The 13,028-nt window shown below is 37.5% G+C and overlaps 5 protein-coding genes across 7 annotated transcripts; 1 reads left to right on the forward strand and 4 right to left on the reverse strand.

Annotated features, from left to right (window-relative positions):
- Positions 1 to 10: 10 nt before the first annotated feature.
- LOC108622690 (focadhesin) lies at positions 11 to 4,546 on the forward strand. 2 transcript variants are annotated; one of them, XM_018020739.2, is made up of 8 exons: positions 11 to 295; positions 367 to 435; positions 495 to 649; positions 732 to 926; positions 1,004 to 1,452; positions 1,521 to 3,699; positions 3,781 to 4,096; positions 4,262 to 4,546. In XM_018020739.2, exons 1-8 carry the CDS (start codon positions 242 to 244, stop codon positions 4,412 to 4,414), a joined length of 3,570 nt encoding a protein of 1,189 aa, XP_017876228.1. In that variant the 5' UTR covers positions 11 to 241; the 3' UTR covers positions 4,415 to 4,546. The 2 variants fall into 2 exon arrangements, with proteins under 2 accessions (XP_017876228.1, XP_026667483.1); XM_026811682.1 differs by lacking the exons at positions 11 to 295; positions 367 to 435; positions 495 to 649 and having other exon boundaries at positions 852 to 926; positions 1,012 to 1,452.
- On the reverse strand, positions 4,387 to 5,737 carry LOC108622694 (uncharacterized protein C1orf43 homolog). The gene is made up of 5 exons (XM_018020744.2): positions 5,556 to 5,737; positions 5,223 to 5,376; positions 4,928 to 5,147; positions 4,553 to 4,827; positions 4,387 to 4,474 (listed from the first exon to the last, which is right to left on the reverse strand). The coding sequence occupies exons 1-4, from the start codon at positions 5,712 to 5,714 to the stop codon at positions 4,635 to 4,637; spliced, it is 726 nt and encodes a 241-aa protein (XP_017876233.1). The 5' UTR covers positions 5,715 to 5,737; the 3' UTR covers positions 4,387 to 4,474; positions 4,553 to 4,634.
- Positions 5,738 to 5,856: 119 nt separating this feature from the next.
- LOC108622693 (uncharacterized) lies at positions 5,857 to 12,699 on the reverse strand. Of its 2 annotated transcripts, XM_026811683.1 has the most exons (5): positions 12,594 to 12,699; positions 6,965 to 7,097; positions 6,487 to 6,888; positions 6,235 to 6,419; positions 5,857 to 6,153 (listed from the first exon to the last, which is right to left on the reverse strand). In XM_026811683.1, exons 2-5 carry the CDS (start codon positions 7,094 to 7,096, stop codon positions 5,868 to 5,870), a joined length of 1,005 nt encoding a protein of 334 aa, XP_026667484.1. In that variant the 5' UTR covers position 7,097; positions 12,594 to 12,699; the 3' UTR covers positions 5,857 to 5,867. The 2 variants fall into 2 exon arrangements, with proteins under 2 accessions (XP_026667484.1, XP_017876232.1); XM_018020743.2 differs by lacking the exon at positions 12,594 to 12,699 and having other exon boundaries at positions 6,965 to 7,481.
- Positions 7,583 to 10,066, reverse strand: LOC108622691 (solute carrier family 52, riboflavin transporter, member 3-A). Its single transcript, XM_018020741.2, has one exon. It carries the CDS (start codon positions 9,475 to 9,477, stop codon positions 8,125 to 8,127), a length of 1,353 nt encoding a protein of 450 aa, XP_017876230.1. The 5' UTR covers positions 9,478 to 10,066; the 3' UTR covers positions 7,583 to 8,124.
- LOC108622692 (solute carrier family 52, riboflavin transporter, member 3-A) lies at positions 10,080 to 12,541 on the reverse strand. Its single transcript, XM_018020742.2, has 2 exons — positions 11,626 to 12,541; positions 10,080 to 11,552 (listed from the first exon to the last, which is right to left on the reverse strand). The coding sequence occupies exons 1-2, from the start codon at positions 11,856 to 11,858 to the stop codon at positions 10,469 to 10,471; spliced, it is 1,317 nt and encodes a 438-aa protein (XP_017876231.1). The 5' UTR covers positions 11,859 to 12,541; the 3' UTR covers positions 10,080 to 10,468.
- Positions 12,700 to 13,028: the final 329 nt, after the last annotated feature.

Raw genomic sequence — 13,028 nt, forward strand, 5'->3', positions numbered from 1 at the left:
ATAAAACAAATAATAAATAATTAAATTAAATTATGATATTCAAACCCTCACTGATATTACAAGAGTAAACGATTTTCTTTCTGTTGCTACTATTTTGCATAAAGTATTCGTATAGGAAACAACATAACCTAAATATATCTGATCGCAAGTTTATCACATCGTGATATTCTCAGTGACAGTAATTAATAACGATACTTCTTGTACGTTTCTTCTAAGACGGTGCCTAATTCGTTAGAAAAATATGGATGAAATAGAATACAAATTAGAATCAGGGAATCCCGTTTTGATTTCGCACGTGAGTTGTTCTTTATCCGTACAATTTACGGACATCCTAAATTTTCTCTGCCACCGATACTCTTCCTTCAGGCGATATCCAAGCTCTTCGAATCCATTAAGAAAAAAAAGTCCGAGCAACCCGCGGATCACGTTTCGAAGGTAAAACAAGTTTTCGCTCGATCAGCAAATAAAATTGTTAATCTCCCGGATTTAAACAGATCGCAGAGTTTAAATTGTTGTTAACAAAGAAAGACAGTGCGGATGTGACGCTCAGCGTGTCCGCCTGTCAAGCACTCGTTGCTCTAACCGAGGATGGTTTATGGGATATCAAAGATGCATTATCTACTTTCACATCGAGCATTTCTTTTATAAAGTATATGAATAAATCTAAATACTACAACGACATAATTCAGACGTCTTGATTTTTACAACGATACCGCGAATACATGTTTTAGGAGTCACACGGTCGCAGTGATGATTATAAGTCGTTTGTTAATATTGGACTTAAAACGCGACGGGAACAAATCTATATACCCGTTTGCCTTACACGCGCCGCAACATCCGTTTATAATCATTTTAACTCGGGACAAACATAGCTGGCAAACGATATTAAGTGAAATGACGTTTATCATGAATCACCGTGATCCCCAGTACGTATAAGATGTATACAAAATGCATGTGGGAATGAATTTACGCACATCGCGCAAACGGATTTTCAACATTTCAGGATTAAAGAGAACGGGGTCAAAATGTTTCGCGCCGTATTTTTGTACGTCTTATGCAATCCTTCGATGAATTCGATGGACAGCTGTATGCAACAGGTTTGGCGGTTGTTGATCAAATCGGAACGCGGCACGCGCGTTCAGATGGAGACCTTGCTCTGGCTATCGACAGCAGACGATTACGTCTGTGTAAATACAAATTATAGAATCTTAGAACTTGCAGAGAAAGCTCTGTCGGAGAGAAACCGAGAAGACTGCAGTGCATTACTGCCGATGACCGCATCGTTGATACTCCAGTTGCTGAAAAACGGATCTGATCCAAGGCCAAACTTTGATATTATACACGCTATCATAGATCACTGTGACAGTTCTATAGGAAATCTCATGTTGACACTGATGGCTGAAGTAGTAGCCTCGTGCCCGGCAATCTATTTGTACAGCGCCTTACAGATATGTAAGTATATTTTATATAGCCTGAATTTAATATTTATATAGATTTCTCACAGTAGCTCATTACCGCAGGTAATAGAGTGATAAAAAAGATGTCTTGCGATGTCTTATTCTTAAACATTCTGAAATCGTCTATCTTAAAATGGATGGCGTATCCATCCGTGTTATGTTCCGACGCGTTGGACTTAGCGAGAGACATAGCCAACGGAACGTCCGCCGGGGGAAAGACTACTAACAAGCCGACACCTTCGAACAGGCTGTTCAAAGTATTCTCTTATTCCGATCCGTGTATTCAATTCTACGCGGAGATGGTACATGGTCTATGTACATGGAAAGAGAACGATATTTCATTATGGCTAGAGGCCATGTCTCGCGTACCGATTTACTTGAAGGGCAAATGCAAATTACTGGTAGCTGGTGTCCTTCTGCATACGAAAGAACCACGCGTAACTGAATCCTGTTGCAACATACTGGTCGACGTCTGTAAGGAGACGAAGAGTTTCGGTTCGCACGTACTATCGTTGGTATTGCATAAACTGACGAAATGTAAAACCAGCGCCGAATCGAAATGCTTACTGCTGGTTATACCGGAGCTTGTGATTACGAAAGAGAACATTCCGATAGTCACCCACACGTTGGACACGTTGCTAAACAATGACAAGCAACTGAAATATTTCGCGATCGAATTATACCTGAGAGCACTGAAAAAGGAACAGAGATGTTACAGATTCGTCTCGGCTGCGATAATTCGGCTGATGAAGAGCGACAGCTCTTGGTATTCGGATACGACGTGCGCAAGAGCTATGAAATACATTGCCGAGAATCATCCCGAGCACGGGGAAACTTTGGTGCCGTTACTGTCGCAGATATTGAATCGGTCAACGGATTCAAAGAGCGGGACGGCGAGCGCGTTAGCCCTCGGTTGCATCTCTGCTCTTTGCAAAGCGTCCGTCATAGACATTTGCTCGACGTGGAGAGTACTGGCTCCGAAAATGGAGAAAGAAAAGCGGACGATTGTTTTAGAGAGTCTTTGCGAGTTGTTCTCCGACATTACGTCTTATGCGCCCTCTCAGTATCAAGAAGAATATGATCGCTTGATTGAGAACATAGTTTCAAAACTGTGGAAATGCGCGATGCACAACGACGTGCGAGTGGCCAACGCAGCTTTCAAAGCTTTGAGTTCGTTCAGTTTGGAACAGCTTACATTGAAAACGTTGCCTCAAGAATTCAGCCGTAATCTTGCGTTGCCTGCAGCATATGCAAAAACCCCGGTAGACGCGGCTAGAAAACCCGAGGACGTGCTCTCTTATATACCGGGCGTTTGTTGGATACAAATGCTTCAGAATATCAATAAAACGACACTAACCGCAGCCGGGAATTTTCTAATTTCTTTTATAACTGAAGAGGTGAAAGGTTTTCGGTCTGGCATGTACGCCTGGCCTCAAGGGGAGCCGCAGAATTTTAAATATTTAGCAGAGAAAAGCGTAATCAGAGCCGTCGGTGAATACTTGAGGAAATCTAATAAATCTGATCCGAATAATCATCGAATAATTATAGAATGTCTACGAATATTCGCTCACAAATATCCAAAACCATTGCCTAATATAAATTGGATTTTCCTTAAGGACACAGTCGATCTGTCGACAGAAGCTAAACAGTATACGCTTTCGATAGCGTGCCATCACGCAGCCATATCGTCATCCGCAAAGTCTTTCATCGAGGAGCACATGTTCACGTACAAGTCTATAAACGTTGGAAATTTCATTTGGAAGCATAACGAGCACACCGTACTCTATTCAAACCTCGAGGATCTTTGCCAAGCAGTGCAACCGAACGTTCTCAAACCATTTTTGGAAATCACTTTAGAACACGTAATTGAAAAGATGGATATCGACAATGAAGATTCAATAGAATTATTCAATTGTATTATGAGCGCGTACGCGCAGGCATTAAAGAATCAAGAGATGTATCACGCCAACTCCACGTTATTGTCTACCGTACTGGAGAAACTATTGGACAGGATGGATTTAACGTGCGATCGTTTTCGTTCGTATTTTAGCGCGGCTTTACAATTATTAACGGAGCACTTGGAGAGGATGACGTCTCCTAAAGTATGGTGGGAAATAACAGAGAATAAATTAAAGAACGCGATTGCGATCAGGGCTGAAATGATTCTGACGAAATCTGCTTCCGAGCCTACCCTAGCCTGGTTGAACGAAACCATCGATGAAACTGCCGCCTCTACTTCAGGGTAAGAATTTTAATTACTCTCTAAAAACTATCTTAATATGTCAACGGGATGTATAGAAATATTTTAATGTTTCTATTGAAGTGTCCAAACATATTTTCTGAAAACTGTACAAAGAGTACTGAGGGAAATACAATTTGAGAAATCGAGTTCGAATTGGATCCTAGATCTTATGACGCAAATTCAAGGATTTTCCATGGAAGCCTGGGACGATCGTAATGAGAGACTACAATTCTACAGTGACGTTTTGTTCGTATCTATTATTAGTTTATCAGGCGTGGATTCTATGTTAATGAAGTGCGATCAAGAGATAAATTCGAAGGACGTTAGAATAGAATTATTTCCGCAAGCTCTAACGATTCTCTCTGATAAACAGGATTGGAAGCACGCAAACCCACAGGTATTCACAATTTATTTTATTCATATACGATCAGACTAAGCGTCAGATAATCTAGCAATTTTAACAATTTCCTTAAAGAAAAACAATATATAGTAAATTAGCAGTCTTTGAAAAATATTATATTGCTACTCTTATTTTATTTTAATTGAATGTTGTATTTTTCAGGTGATGGAATGGTTAAATTACATGAGATCGAGTACTACTTTTGGTACTCACAAATCCATCTTTCATCGATCGTTAATTTGTCTAAGGCATAATCCATATTACAAAGACGTATGGATGAAATATTTATCGGTCGAAACGGACATCGACGTTTGATCGAAAACTGTACACGTTAGGCGGGAACAACTTTTATCGGGAAAAGCGTGTTCCCAACGTCTGCAAATTAAAACGGGAAGCATAACGTCGCGGGGCCGACTTGTTTAAATATCTACTGAATGCATGAGTTTCACTTACGTGCAGTTCCGCACAATATGGAACTTGGCAATCGTCAACGTTCACCTCGTCACATGTGTTGTATGTGACGATATTCATAATGCTAAACAGAAGTTTCACTGTTGTCCAGCATCATCACTGTTAATGTGTTCGGTCGGGTCCCGGTCAACGTTTGGTCCTCCGGCAACTTCATTTTCGGTTCCAATATATTCCTTTTTGTCTCGACATTTTTCTTTATAGGCGTCCGACTCGGACTGGACTTTCTGCTGCTCGGATACGATTTTAATAAACGAGCCCTACGTGAACATTTAAATTCATTGTGCAGTACTAAACACTTTACTGGTATACTTCGATAATATTAAGATGTATGAGTATGAAGTTGAGGCATATACTTACGCATCCATTAATTTAAGAAACAATCGAGTATACACTTGATACTCCTCATCACCGAATTCGGTCGGATCGTGCCGCGCGTGTTCATACAAATCGCAAAACTGATGAATCAATCGTTGACCACTTCCATTCAATGGAGTGGCCAGCGTAGAAAGTAAATACGCTCGCAGATTTTCAGACGGATGTCTCTTCAAACAGCTGTCATACTTCGTTATTTCAGCTTCTGTACAATTGCATGAAATTCTCCAATTAAAATTTATATGTAACATTTTAATATGATAACACATTTTTAAATTACCCAAGGTTTTGACATCATCCACAGCTTTTAATCTGTAATAATGCGGTGGGATTTGGCCTCGGGGAGTTATAAGTCTCGGATCACTGATAAGTTGTGGTTCGGTTTGAATTCTTGGTATTACCTCTATCCGTCTCTCAGTCTCCTTTTTTAGAGACTGAACAATTAAAAAATATTTAATCTTTGTACATACGATTGTTGAAAATTACGCGATTGCGGTATATTTTAGCTAATTTTTATACATAAATTAATGCATTAATTCTAAGAAAGAGTGTCAGGTATTAAAAAGAACAATAATATGAAGCAAGAAATTTAACCTTTGCGTGTCTCGTTTACCTTTAGTGCATCATGTCCGATTGGGATATGGGGACCGCGACGAGACCGTAAAGTGAATCTCATAATCTGCCGTTTCGCGAATATGAACAGTAAAACTATCGTTAGCACTCCGAAAGCAATAAATATCACTATCGTAACACCGGAGAGTTCTTCCGTCATGTTTACATCTCATGCACATCGCATCTGATCGCATCTGCAGTTGGGTTTCATGGACGTATGGCGCACGCGTTGCTTCCTCTTTTATTTTGATAAAAAATTCTTACAAACGAGTATGGTACAATTTTTATTGCAAATATCGTTCAATGATTAAATTTATATATTTTTTAACACATTCTGTATAGGTTTTTTAAAACACGTTTCATTGACATTACTTATTTCCCACAACATATGTTTCTTTTCATTAGAAAACTCGTTGTTCTTCTTTACGAACGATAGCACGATTTTTGCGAAATTTTTATCTTTCGCATATTCAATCGCCTTCCCAGATAACAACTGTACAAGTTTGTCGTTCGTAGAAATATCGGTTTTAGCTGTAATTAAAGTATGTAAAATAGGAAGATGCCATAATTTAAGCTCCTTTACATTTGATAAATATTCCCTAAAAAATTAATATTAATTAATACTGAAGATTTTTAATTCTATTTGGTCTGTTGAAATAATGAATGGTTCCACGACCTACCTAATGAGAATAGTATGTCTCTGAGGTTCCAAAGCATTTATTATAGCATCGACAACTGTCGTGTCTTTTAAATCAACGTTTATAAGGGGAACAAAAATAAAGTTTTGTATATCTTCCGGACACTTCTGTGCAGACTCCGCTAAAATAGATGAAAGTAATCTGGAAGGTTCTTCCAAACCAATAATCTGTAATAGTACCCAAAATTTATCAACTGTATTTGTATACATTAAATAAATTTAATACAAGTATCACCTTTGGTAGTAACAAATGGCTATAAAACGTCGATGCATATTTGATCCTCTGACCTAAGGCTATGTTATTCAAGGAGCAACATAAATTATAAGTCCCCTGAATGCTCAGTCGTTTCTCTAAGCCACATACTATTTCCACGACTTCTACTTCTGTCAAATTTTCTAACTGATTTAAATCCAATTTCCCATTCGAGCATTCTAATCCTTCAAGCAAGCACTCTGTGATATCTGAATTCGATACACGTACATCTTCCTGTTTGATACATTTACTGAAATGTTTTTCAGTTTGCGTGAAATAAAACTGAGTGGAAGTAAACTGGTCTGACTCATCCATCACATCATTATTACAATCTTTATTGCTGTCGTTCAATGAATCATCTTCAATAGTTTCTTCTTCTTCTTTCTGTAATATACAATTTTCAATTACTCTCTTTAAATCCCTTAAACCTCAATGATAGTAACGATAGGCTATCACACACCTTCTTGGATATAATTGACCATGAAGGATCAACATTACTGATATCTTCTTTTAGTGCTTCTCTAATTCTATCTAATTTATCCATAGTGTATTGAGACAGCACATAGTTCTTTACAATATTTTCTTCGTTCATTCTGTTAATAATAATTACAAATATAACAAATTCTTACACTTTTGTATATAAGTACAATGAACTGTTTCCTTGTCAGCCGACTTTACTGTCAGAGTTCATAGTTCATTGATTTTTATCTGATTTTATCCTATCCTGGCTTGAGAATGAGAACTGCGAGATAAAAGCCGGTTCGAGTGAGATGCAAAACGAGTGGTTCAATAGTTGAGAATTGCAAGGACATGAAATTTTGAAGTCGTAAAAGTCAAGCTTCTTTGTTCGTACTAGAGAAAAAAGGAGATAAGCTTCGAGGGTGATCTTGATCGTTGTTGATCGTGTTGATTAGAAGGAATTCGATACCACGGATATACGCGAAACTAAAACAGTAAACGGAATATCGAGTCATACTATTTAATAACATAATTCCATAGAAAAATTATTTATTTCTACACCCGTTTCTCATCTCCCAGTTAGGGGGTCTCTTATTCGTAACAAAATCAAACGCAACAATTCATGTAACAGTTTATTAAAAATCAATTGACAATCACCAATTTAATCTAAATATACTCGAGAGTTCCTGTACTGATGAAAATCATATTTTAAATAAGTTTCAAATTGTCATCACTCGACGGAAAAATAAATACAATAATTTCTCAATATTCAGGCGTATAATTTCGAAGCCAGTCGAATTTACACATAACAAGCATAATTTGTATAAGTACTTTACAACGGAAGGCAATACTTGAGGAAAAATAATCATGCTCCAACATCACGCAACGTCCCATTGACTTATATTAAATATTTTCTGTATATATAAATTTTAACATTCATTCACGTTTTACAATCGTTTAGCATCTTCACATTTATGTGTTTGTTCATAAATGCAGACGCGTACGCAATTACAAAAATATTTCTGTACAATATAAATTATGTTCTACATTCCGTCTCGTTCAAAGCTATTTCGACAAACAATTACTTCGTACATCAATCAATGAAGTAGATATCTCGACTCAAGTGCTATAATAATAGAATATCACATTTAAAATATCAGCTTATCCATTTGATACACAATTATTACGCATCTCGAAATAATTTGTGAAGTTGATCGTTATAAAGGAAAATATTGCGCCGGTTGCAGAACCAATTTGCATAATTACGCCTGCGTTGAATAGCACGTTTTCAAATTTCTCACTTCGAAACATTGAGACGATAATTAATTTTAAATAGGAAATAAATCCTACTAAAACTGTCCATGATATAATAACTAAGTAAATGCCGAATTCAGACGCCTGGAGGGGTGGAGACGGAGACATTACTGCTAAATATGTAACGTAGCTGCCAATGATTAAGCATATTCCAGACAAATAATTAATGATTGTTACATTCGTTACTTTCAACCAGTAGGCGAATAAGCACGCAGTTGGATTTGCAAACTGAGCGAAAGTGATTGACAATTTATATGCCATGTTTCCATACGGTAAACAGGAATAAGATTGTATGCTAGGAAAGAAACCGTTGCTCAGGAAGCAACAAACAGCGAGCAACGTGAATAAGTAATTACGCGTTTGTTTCGTTAATCCATCATCGCCCACTTTTACAACATCGTCCGCATGAAGATCAGATTCACGCTTTATTTTTTTAACGAACGAAAAGTACTCCAGACTAGCGAAAGCAGTTAGCGATAAAAATAATATAATAAAAATAAAGAGGAAGTAGTCGCTCGAAGAAAATGTTAAATCGGGCGAATCTGAAGTAACATTCTTCGAAATTTCGCATTCGGAAGTATCTCCGATGCCTTGTATCAACGCAATCACACTTGGCAGTACGCCGCTTAGTCCTTCGCCAATGAAGTAGGATATTAGAAATTGTTCGCTGAAGTTACGGAGATACGGCATAAATAATACAGAACTGAAGCATCCGACTAAGGCGTTGAAAAACGTTAAGATGAATAATATTAAACTATATTCATCGCCGGCGATAACAACAGTTTCAGAATGAAAGTATGTTAAGAGTCCCATTGCAGTTGTTCCCGATACCAGCAAACATAATATCCACCAAGGCTCGTTTATCTTGTAGTGAAAGTATTGTAAAACCGCGTAAACCAAAGGTCCTAAGTTTGCTGATTGTATTACTAATACGAGATAAGCTGGTAATCTCCACGCTTCTGGAGATGTGTTGATAAGCACTGGAGTTTGAATAAATATTCCATTAATACCGATCCAAGTTGATACGCCGAACAATATCACGAGAAAGTGTGCAGCAATTGAACTTTTCCCTCTACATTCCTTCGAATCTTGCGCGACATTTGTCATTGTACCATTTACGTATAGAAAAACGAATCTTGATTTCTGAATAGATGATAAAAAATATAGAATTAATATTTGTACGATTGTGCAAATTAACATCCTCACCTATTACTTTTTTCAAAAATAATTAATCGTGTACTCGAATTTTCTGATTTTTACTTCACTTCTTTATGTAAAATGCTATTAATTAGGACAACATTGTTAGCTACGCTGTTGAAAGAGAAACTGGTCTGATGAAATCTCGTTATAGCTTGCGTTCTTCCATAATCCGTACAATAAAATTTATCAGATAAAATACAAAGTTTGAATCACTCCTCTTTAATTTGCCTCGACTGTAGTAAAGCTGGTACACTTAAAATTGTGTATCTTCAATTAATCATTATTATAGCACTTAACGAGACGTCGATACTTCAATATGAAAGATGTTCAAAGTTTCAAACAATTATAAATATTCATAATTGCACTGCTTTTTAGTTATAATTTTAAAAATATATATTTTCATCTATATATGTACATATATAAAATAATTTTATTCAAACTTCTGGATTTCTAAGTACACCTGTCTCGTACATTCACTTGAATCATGTTCACGATTGACGTAAAAATGCATTATATCTAGTACTTCTATAACATCAGTTTTAATCTTTTCACGAATTCATAAAGATTTGATGATAAAAAAAATCTAATATATCTGATTTTAGTTATAATTTTAAAAATATATATTTTCATCTATATATGTACATATATAAAATAATTTTATTCAAACTTCTGGATTTCTAAGTACACCTGTCTCGTACATTCACTTGAATCATGTTCACGATTGACGTAAAAATGCATTATATCTAGTACTTCTATAACATCAGTTTTAATCTTTTCACGAATTCATAAAGATTTGATGATAAAAAAAATCTAATATATCTGTCTGCATAAAATTCAATTGTAAACAGTTTGATTTCTTCATTATTAAATATAAATTGACCTGCATATTCATATATTTACTTATATCCCCTAAATTCGTCCATGGTATGAAATTTCAAGTAAAATTAATTGATTTAACATAATCCTTACTATTTGTACTCGTTCTCGAATGTCAATTTACGGCTATCATTGAGCAAGGTGAATAAGAATGGAACAGGTTCACGTGATTGACTAAAACAAACGTGACTATAGCTCCTATTAGCGATCCAACCTGAGTCGCGACCCCAGTGTAATATAGCCCCCTGCCAGGATCAGGTCTGAACATCGTAGTGATGCCCAATTTTATAAATCCAACCAGACCGTTGATTAATATCCATGACACGACTACTAAAAATTCGCCTAGCCAACTATGCTGCAAAGGCGGAGTAGGCGATTCAGCAGCTAAATAGCAAACGAAGCCGGACAGTACCAGAAGAACAACCGTGAGGCCACTGAGGAAATTCGTCTTTGGCGTTTGAATAAAAAAGCCTAGGCACATTGCCAATGGTCCAGCCATCGATGACAATGTAACAGTTAAATGATACGCGACGTTCCCATACGGTAAACAGGAATACGACTGGATACTCGGTAATGTACCATTACTTAGGAAACAGATCACCGCCATCATAAGTAACAAATAGAAGTACTCTCGTTTCGGCATCGTCCAGCCGGAATCTGTTTTGTAACTCGTAGGTGCTTTCGTATCTGTCGGTAACGTTTCCATGCTACCTGGGTGTTTCACCCTTTCCCCGCGAGCGACAGATAAATTGTTCAGCCCCAAGAAAGACAGATAACTCAAGAACAATAAGGTACCGAGAAAGATGAAGAAGGTCTCGCTTGAGAATCTTGGGTCTGGATAATAAGGCGTGAATACTGGTTTAGTAGATTCGGCCGAAGTGGTGTTCAAGCACTCTGGATTTCCACCGACACCTTGGATCAATGCTACCATGCTTGGTATGAAACCACTCAGTCCCTCTCCTACAAGATAGGAGACCAAATAAATTTCTCTGTAGTTCCTCATGTACGGCATGAATAGAACAGAACTAGTACATCCGACAATGGCAGTTATGAACATCAAGGACAACAGAGCAGTAGAATGCTCGTTGCCGAATATGATTGACGTTTTGTTGTACACGAAGGCTAACGTAAATGTAGACAGTGCTCCTGATGCTAAAACTACATAAGTAATGTATTTATCACATGCCCATTTACTGTACCTGGAACAGAACAATAATTCATGAATATTTCACTGCTTATGTGATTACGTGTAATCGTTTCCAAGGCACTTACTTTATGTACAATGTGTATAATATTGGTCCCAAATTGGCGAATTGCACTAGCATAACCATATGAGCAGGGAGACTCCATCCTTCTGGAGCATTGTTCACAAGAAGTGGCAGCTGAACGTATACTCCATTCACACCGACCCACGCACCGAGACCAAAAAACAGTGCCAGCAGGTCGACCAGCAACCTTCTGTTACTTAACTTTCGGCTAAGCATGTTTTGTCTTCTCTCATTCATTAATAGCGGATCCAAATAGGTCGGCTGACCTTGTGGATAGATTTCTACCTCTTCCAACGCCGTTTTCTCGCCTTTTCACTGAATTACGTTTTACAGATCGACGAAACGCGACTGCATCAACGAAATGAGGATCCTTTCCTCCCGCACGATTACGCACGCTCTAACTCAAAGTCATCAAGTTGTGAAACATAAACTCTGGCAGCTTCTTACTCAATAACTGTGATTAACAATAACAACTCATTCGATGTATCGGCAACGTTCGAGATTATTTAATACTGGTATGTTCCGGCGTCGCGATCGAGTAGTCGTTACCATCGTGTGTCTTCTCATTAAATGCTCGACCTACTGTCACTTTTCACAGAAACGATTTCTCCCGTTCATCGATTCGAGTCAGTTAACACTATCTTACATTGGTCTTCTTTCTTCTTCTCTTTGAAACTATAACCTCAATCACAGGCGAGAATTCCATCTGCGACCAGTGGAACTTGCCGAATCCTGAAAGAGTGGCTGCGCGTTGCGCATGCACTCTTTTATCGCTCGTGACAACGTATGCGAAATTATATATTCGAAAAATAAATAAAGTATAGCGCAAATTGTAACGCGGCAAAGATACTGAATTTGTAATGTTATATACAACGATTGTAAAACTTTCGACGTGACTGTCGATTTGTGATTAACTGTCAGACGAATCTTCGTTAAATAGATTACAGCTTTTTTCCGACGTCATATACTTACTTATCAGCACACTGTATTATTGGTCAACGCTGGCGATGCTATCTAGAAAAAGTGTATGTACGCCTCCACGTGCAAAATTTCGTCATGGACTTCGACGATTTCTTACTAAGTGAAAAATGAGATGTCAAACTGTCAAGTACTGTTAAGGATGTATTGGCTATACAGTCAATCCCAAATGTTTATGCACTTTAGAAACGCATTTTTTAAAAAGAAATCAGACGTCAGAAGGACATTGCTAATAATAAACCACAAAAAAAAATTTTCGATTTTTCCGAGATTTTTCCAAGGGGTACCCCTTCAGATTTCGCGAAATTTTCGTTTTTGGCCAATAACTTCGAAACCGTTGGAAATACGGGAAAATTGCATCAGATCTTTCTTGTAGAGGACGACGAGATCTACAATTTCCATATAAAAAGTTTTCGCTATCGTCAATAG

This window comes from Ceratina calcarata, unplaced genomic scaffold (genome assembly GCF_001652005.2).
Source record: "Ceratina calcarata isolate Rehan_Ccalc_2016 unplaced genomic scaffold, ASM165200v1 scaffold233.2, whole genome shotgun sequence".
Taxonomy (NCBI): Eukaryota; Metazoa; Arthropoda; class Insecta; order Hymenoptera; family Apidae; genus Ceratina; species Ceratina calcarata.

Bases quoted from the DNA above. Each gene is read 5' to 3' on its own strand.
- LOC108622690 (XM_018020739.2), top strand. From the start codon at position 242: ATGGATGAAATAGAATACAAATTAGAATCAGGGAATCCCGTTTTGATT. The intron at 296-366 runs GTGAGTTGTTCT...CTCTTCCTTCAG, and splicing joins ATCCCGTTTTGATTTCGCAC to GCGATATCCAAGCTCTTCGA. The intron at 1,453-1,520 runs GTAAGTATATTT...TCATTACCGCAG, and splicing joins GTACAGCGCCTTACAGATAT to GTAATAGAGTGATAAAAAAG.
- LOC108622694 (XM_018020744.2), bottom strand. From the start codon at position 5,714: ATGACGGAAGAACTCTCCGGTGTTACGATAGTGATATTTATTGCTTTC. The intron at 5,377-5,555 runs GTAAACGAGACA...TTAATTGTTCAG, and splicing joins TCGGACATGATGCACTAAAG to TCTCTAAAAAAGGAGACTGA. The intron at 4,828-4,927 runs GTAAGTATATGC...ATGTTCACGTAG, and splicing joins TTTCTTAAATTAATGGATGC to GGCTCGTTTATTAAAATCGT.
- LOC108622693 (XM_026811683.1), bottom strand. From the start codon at position 7,096: ATGAACGAAGAAAATATTGTAAAGAACTATGTGCTGTCTCAATACACT. The intron at 6,420-6,486 runs GTGATACTTGTA...GTACTATTACAG, and splicing joins GCCATTTGTTACTACCAAAG to ATTATTGGTTTGGAAGAACC. The intron at 6,154-6,234 runs GTAGGTCGTGGA...TTAATTTTTTAG, and splicing joins AGACATACTATTCTCATTAG to GGAATATTTATCAAATGTAA.
- LOC108622691 (XM_018020741.2), bottom strand. From the start codon at position 9,477: ATGTTAATTTGCACAATCGTACAAATATTAATTCTATATTTTTTATCA.
- LOC108622692 (XM_018020742.2), bottom strand. From the start codon at position 11,858: ATGAATGAGAGAAGACAAAACATGCTTAGCCGAAAGTTAAGTAACAGA. The intron at 11,553-11,625 runs GTAAGTGCCTTG...GTTCTGTTCCAG, and splicing joins TTATACACATTGTACATAAA to GTACAGTAAATGGGCATGTG.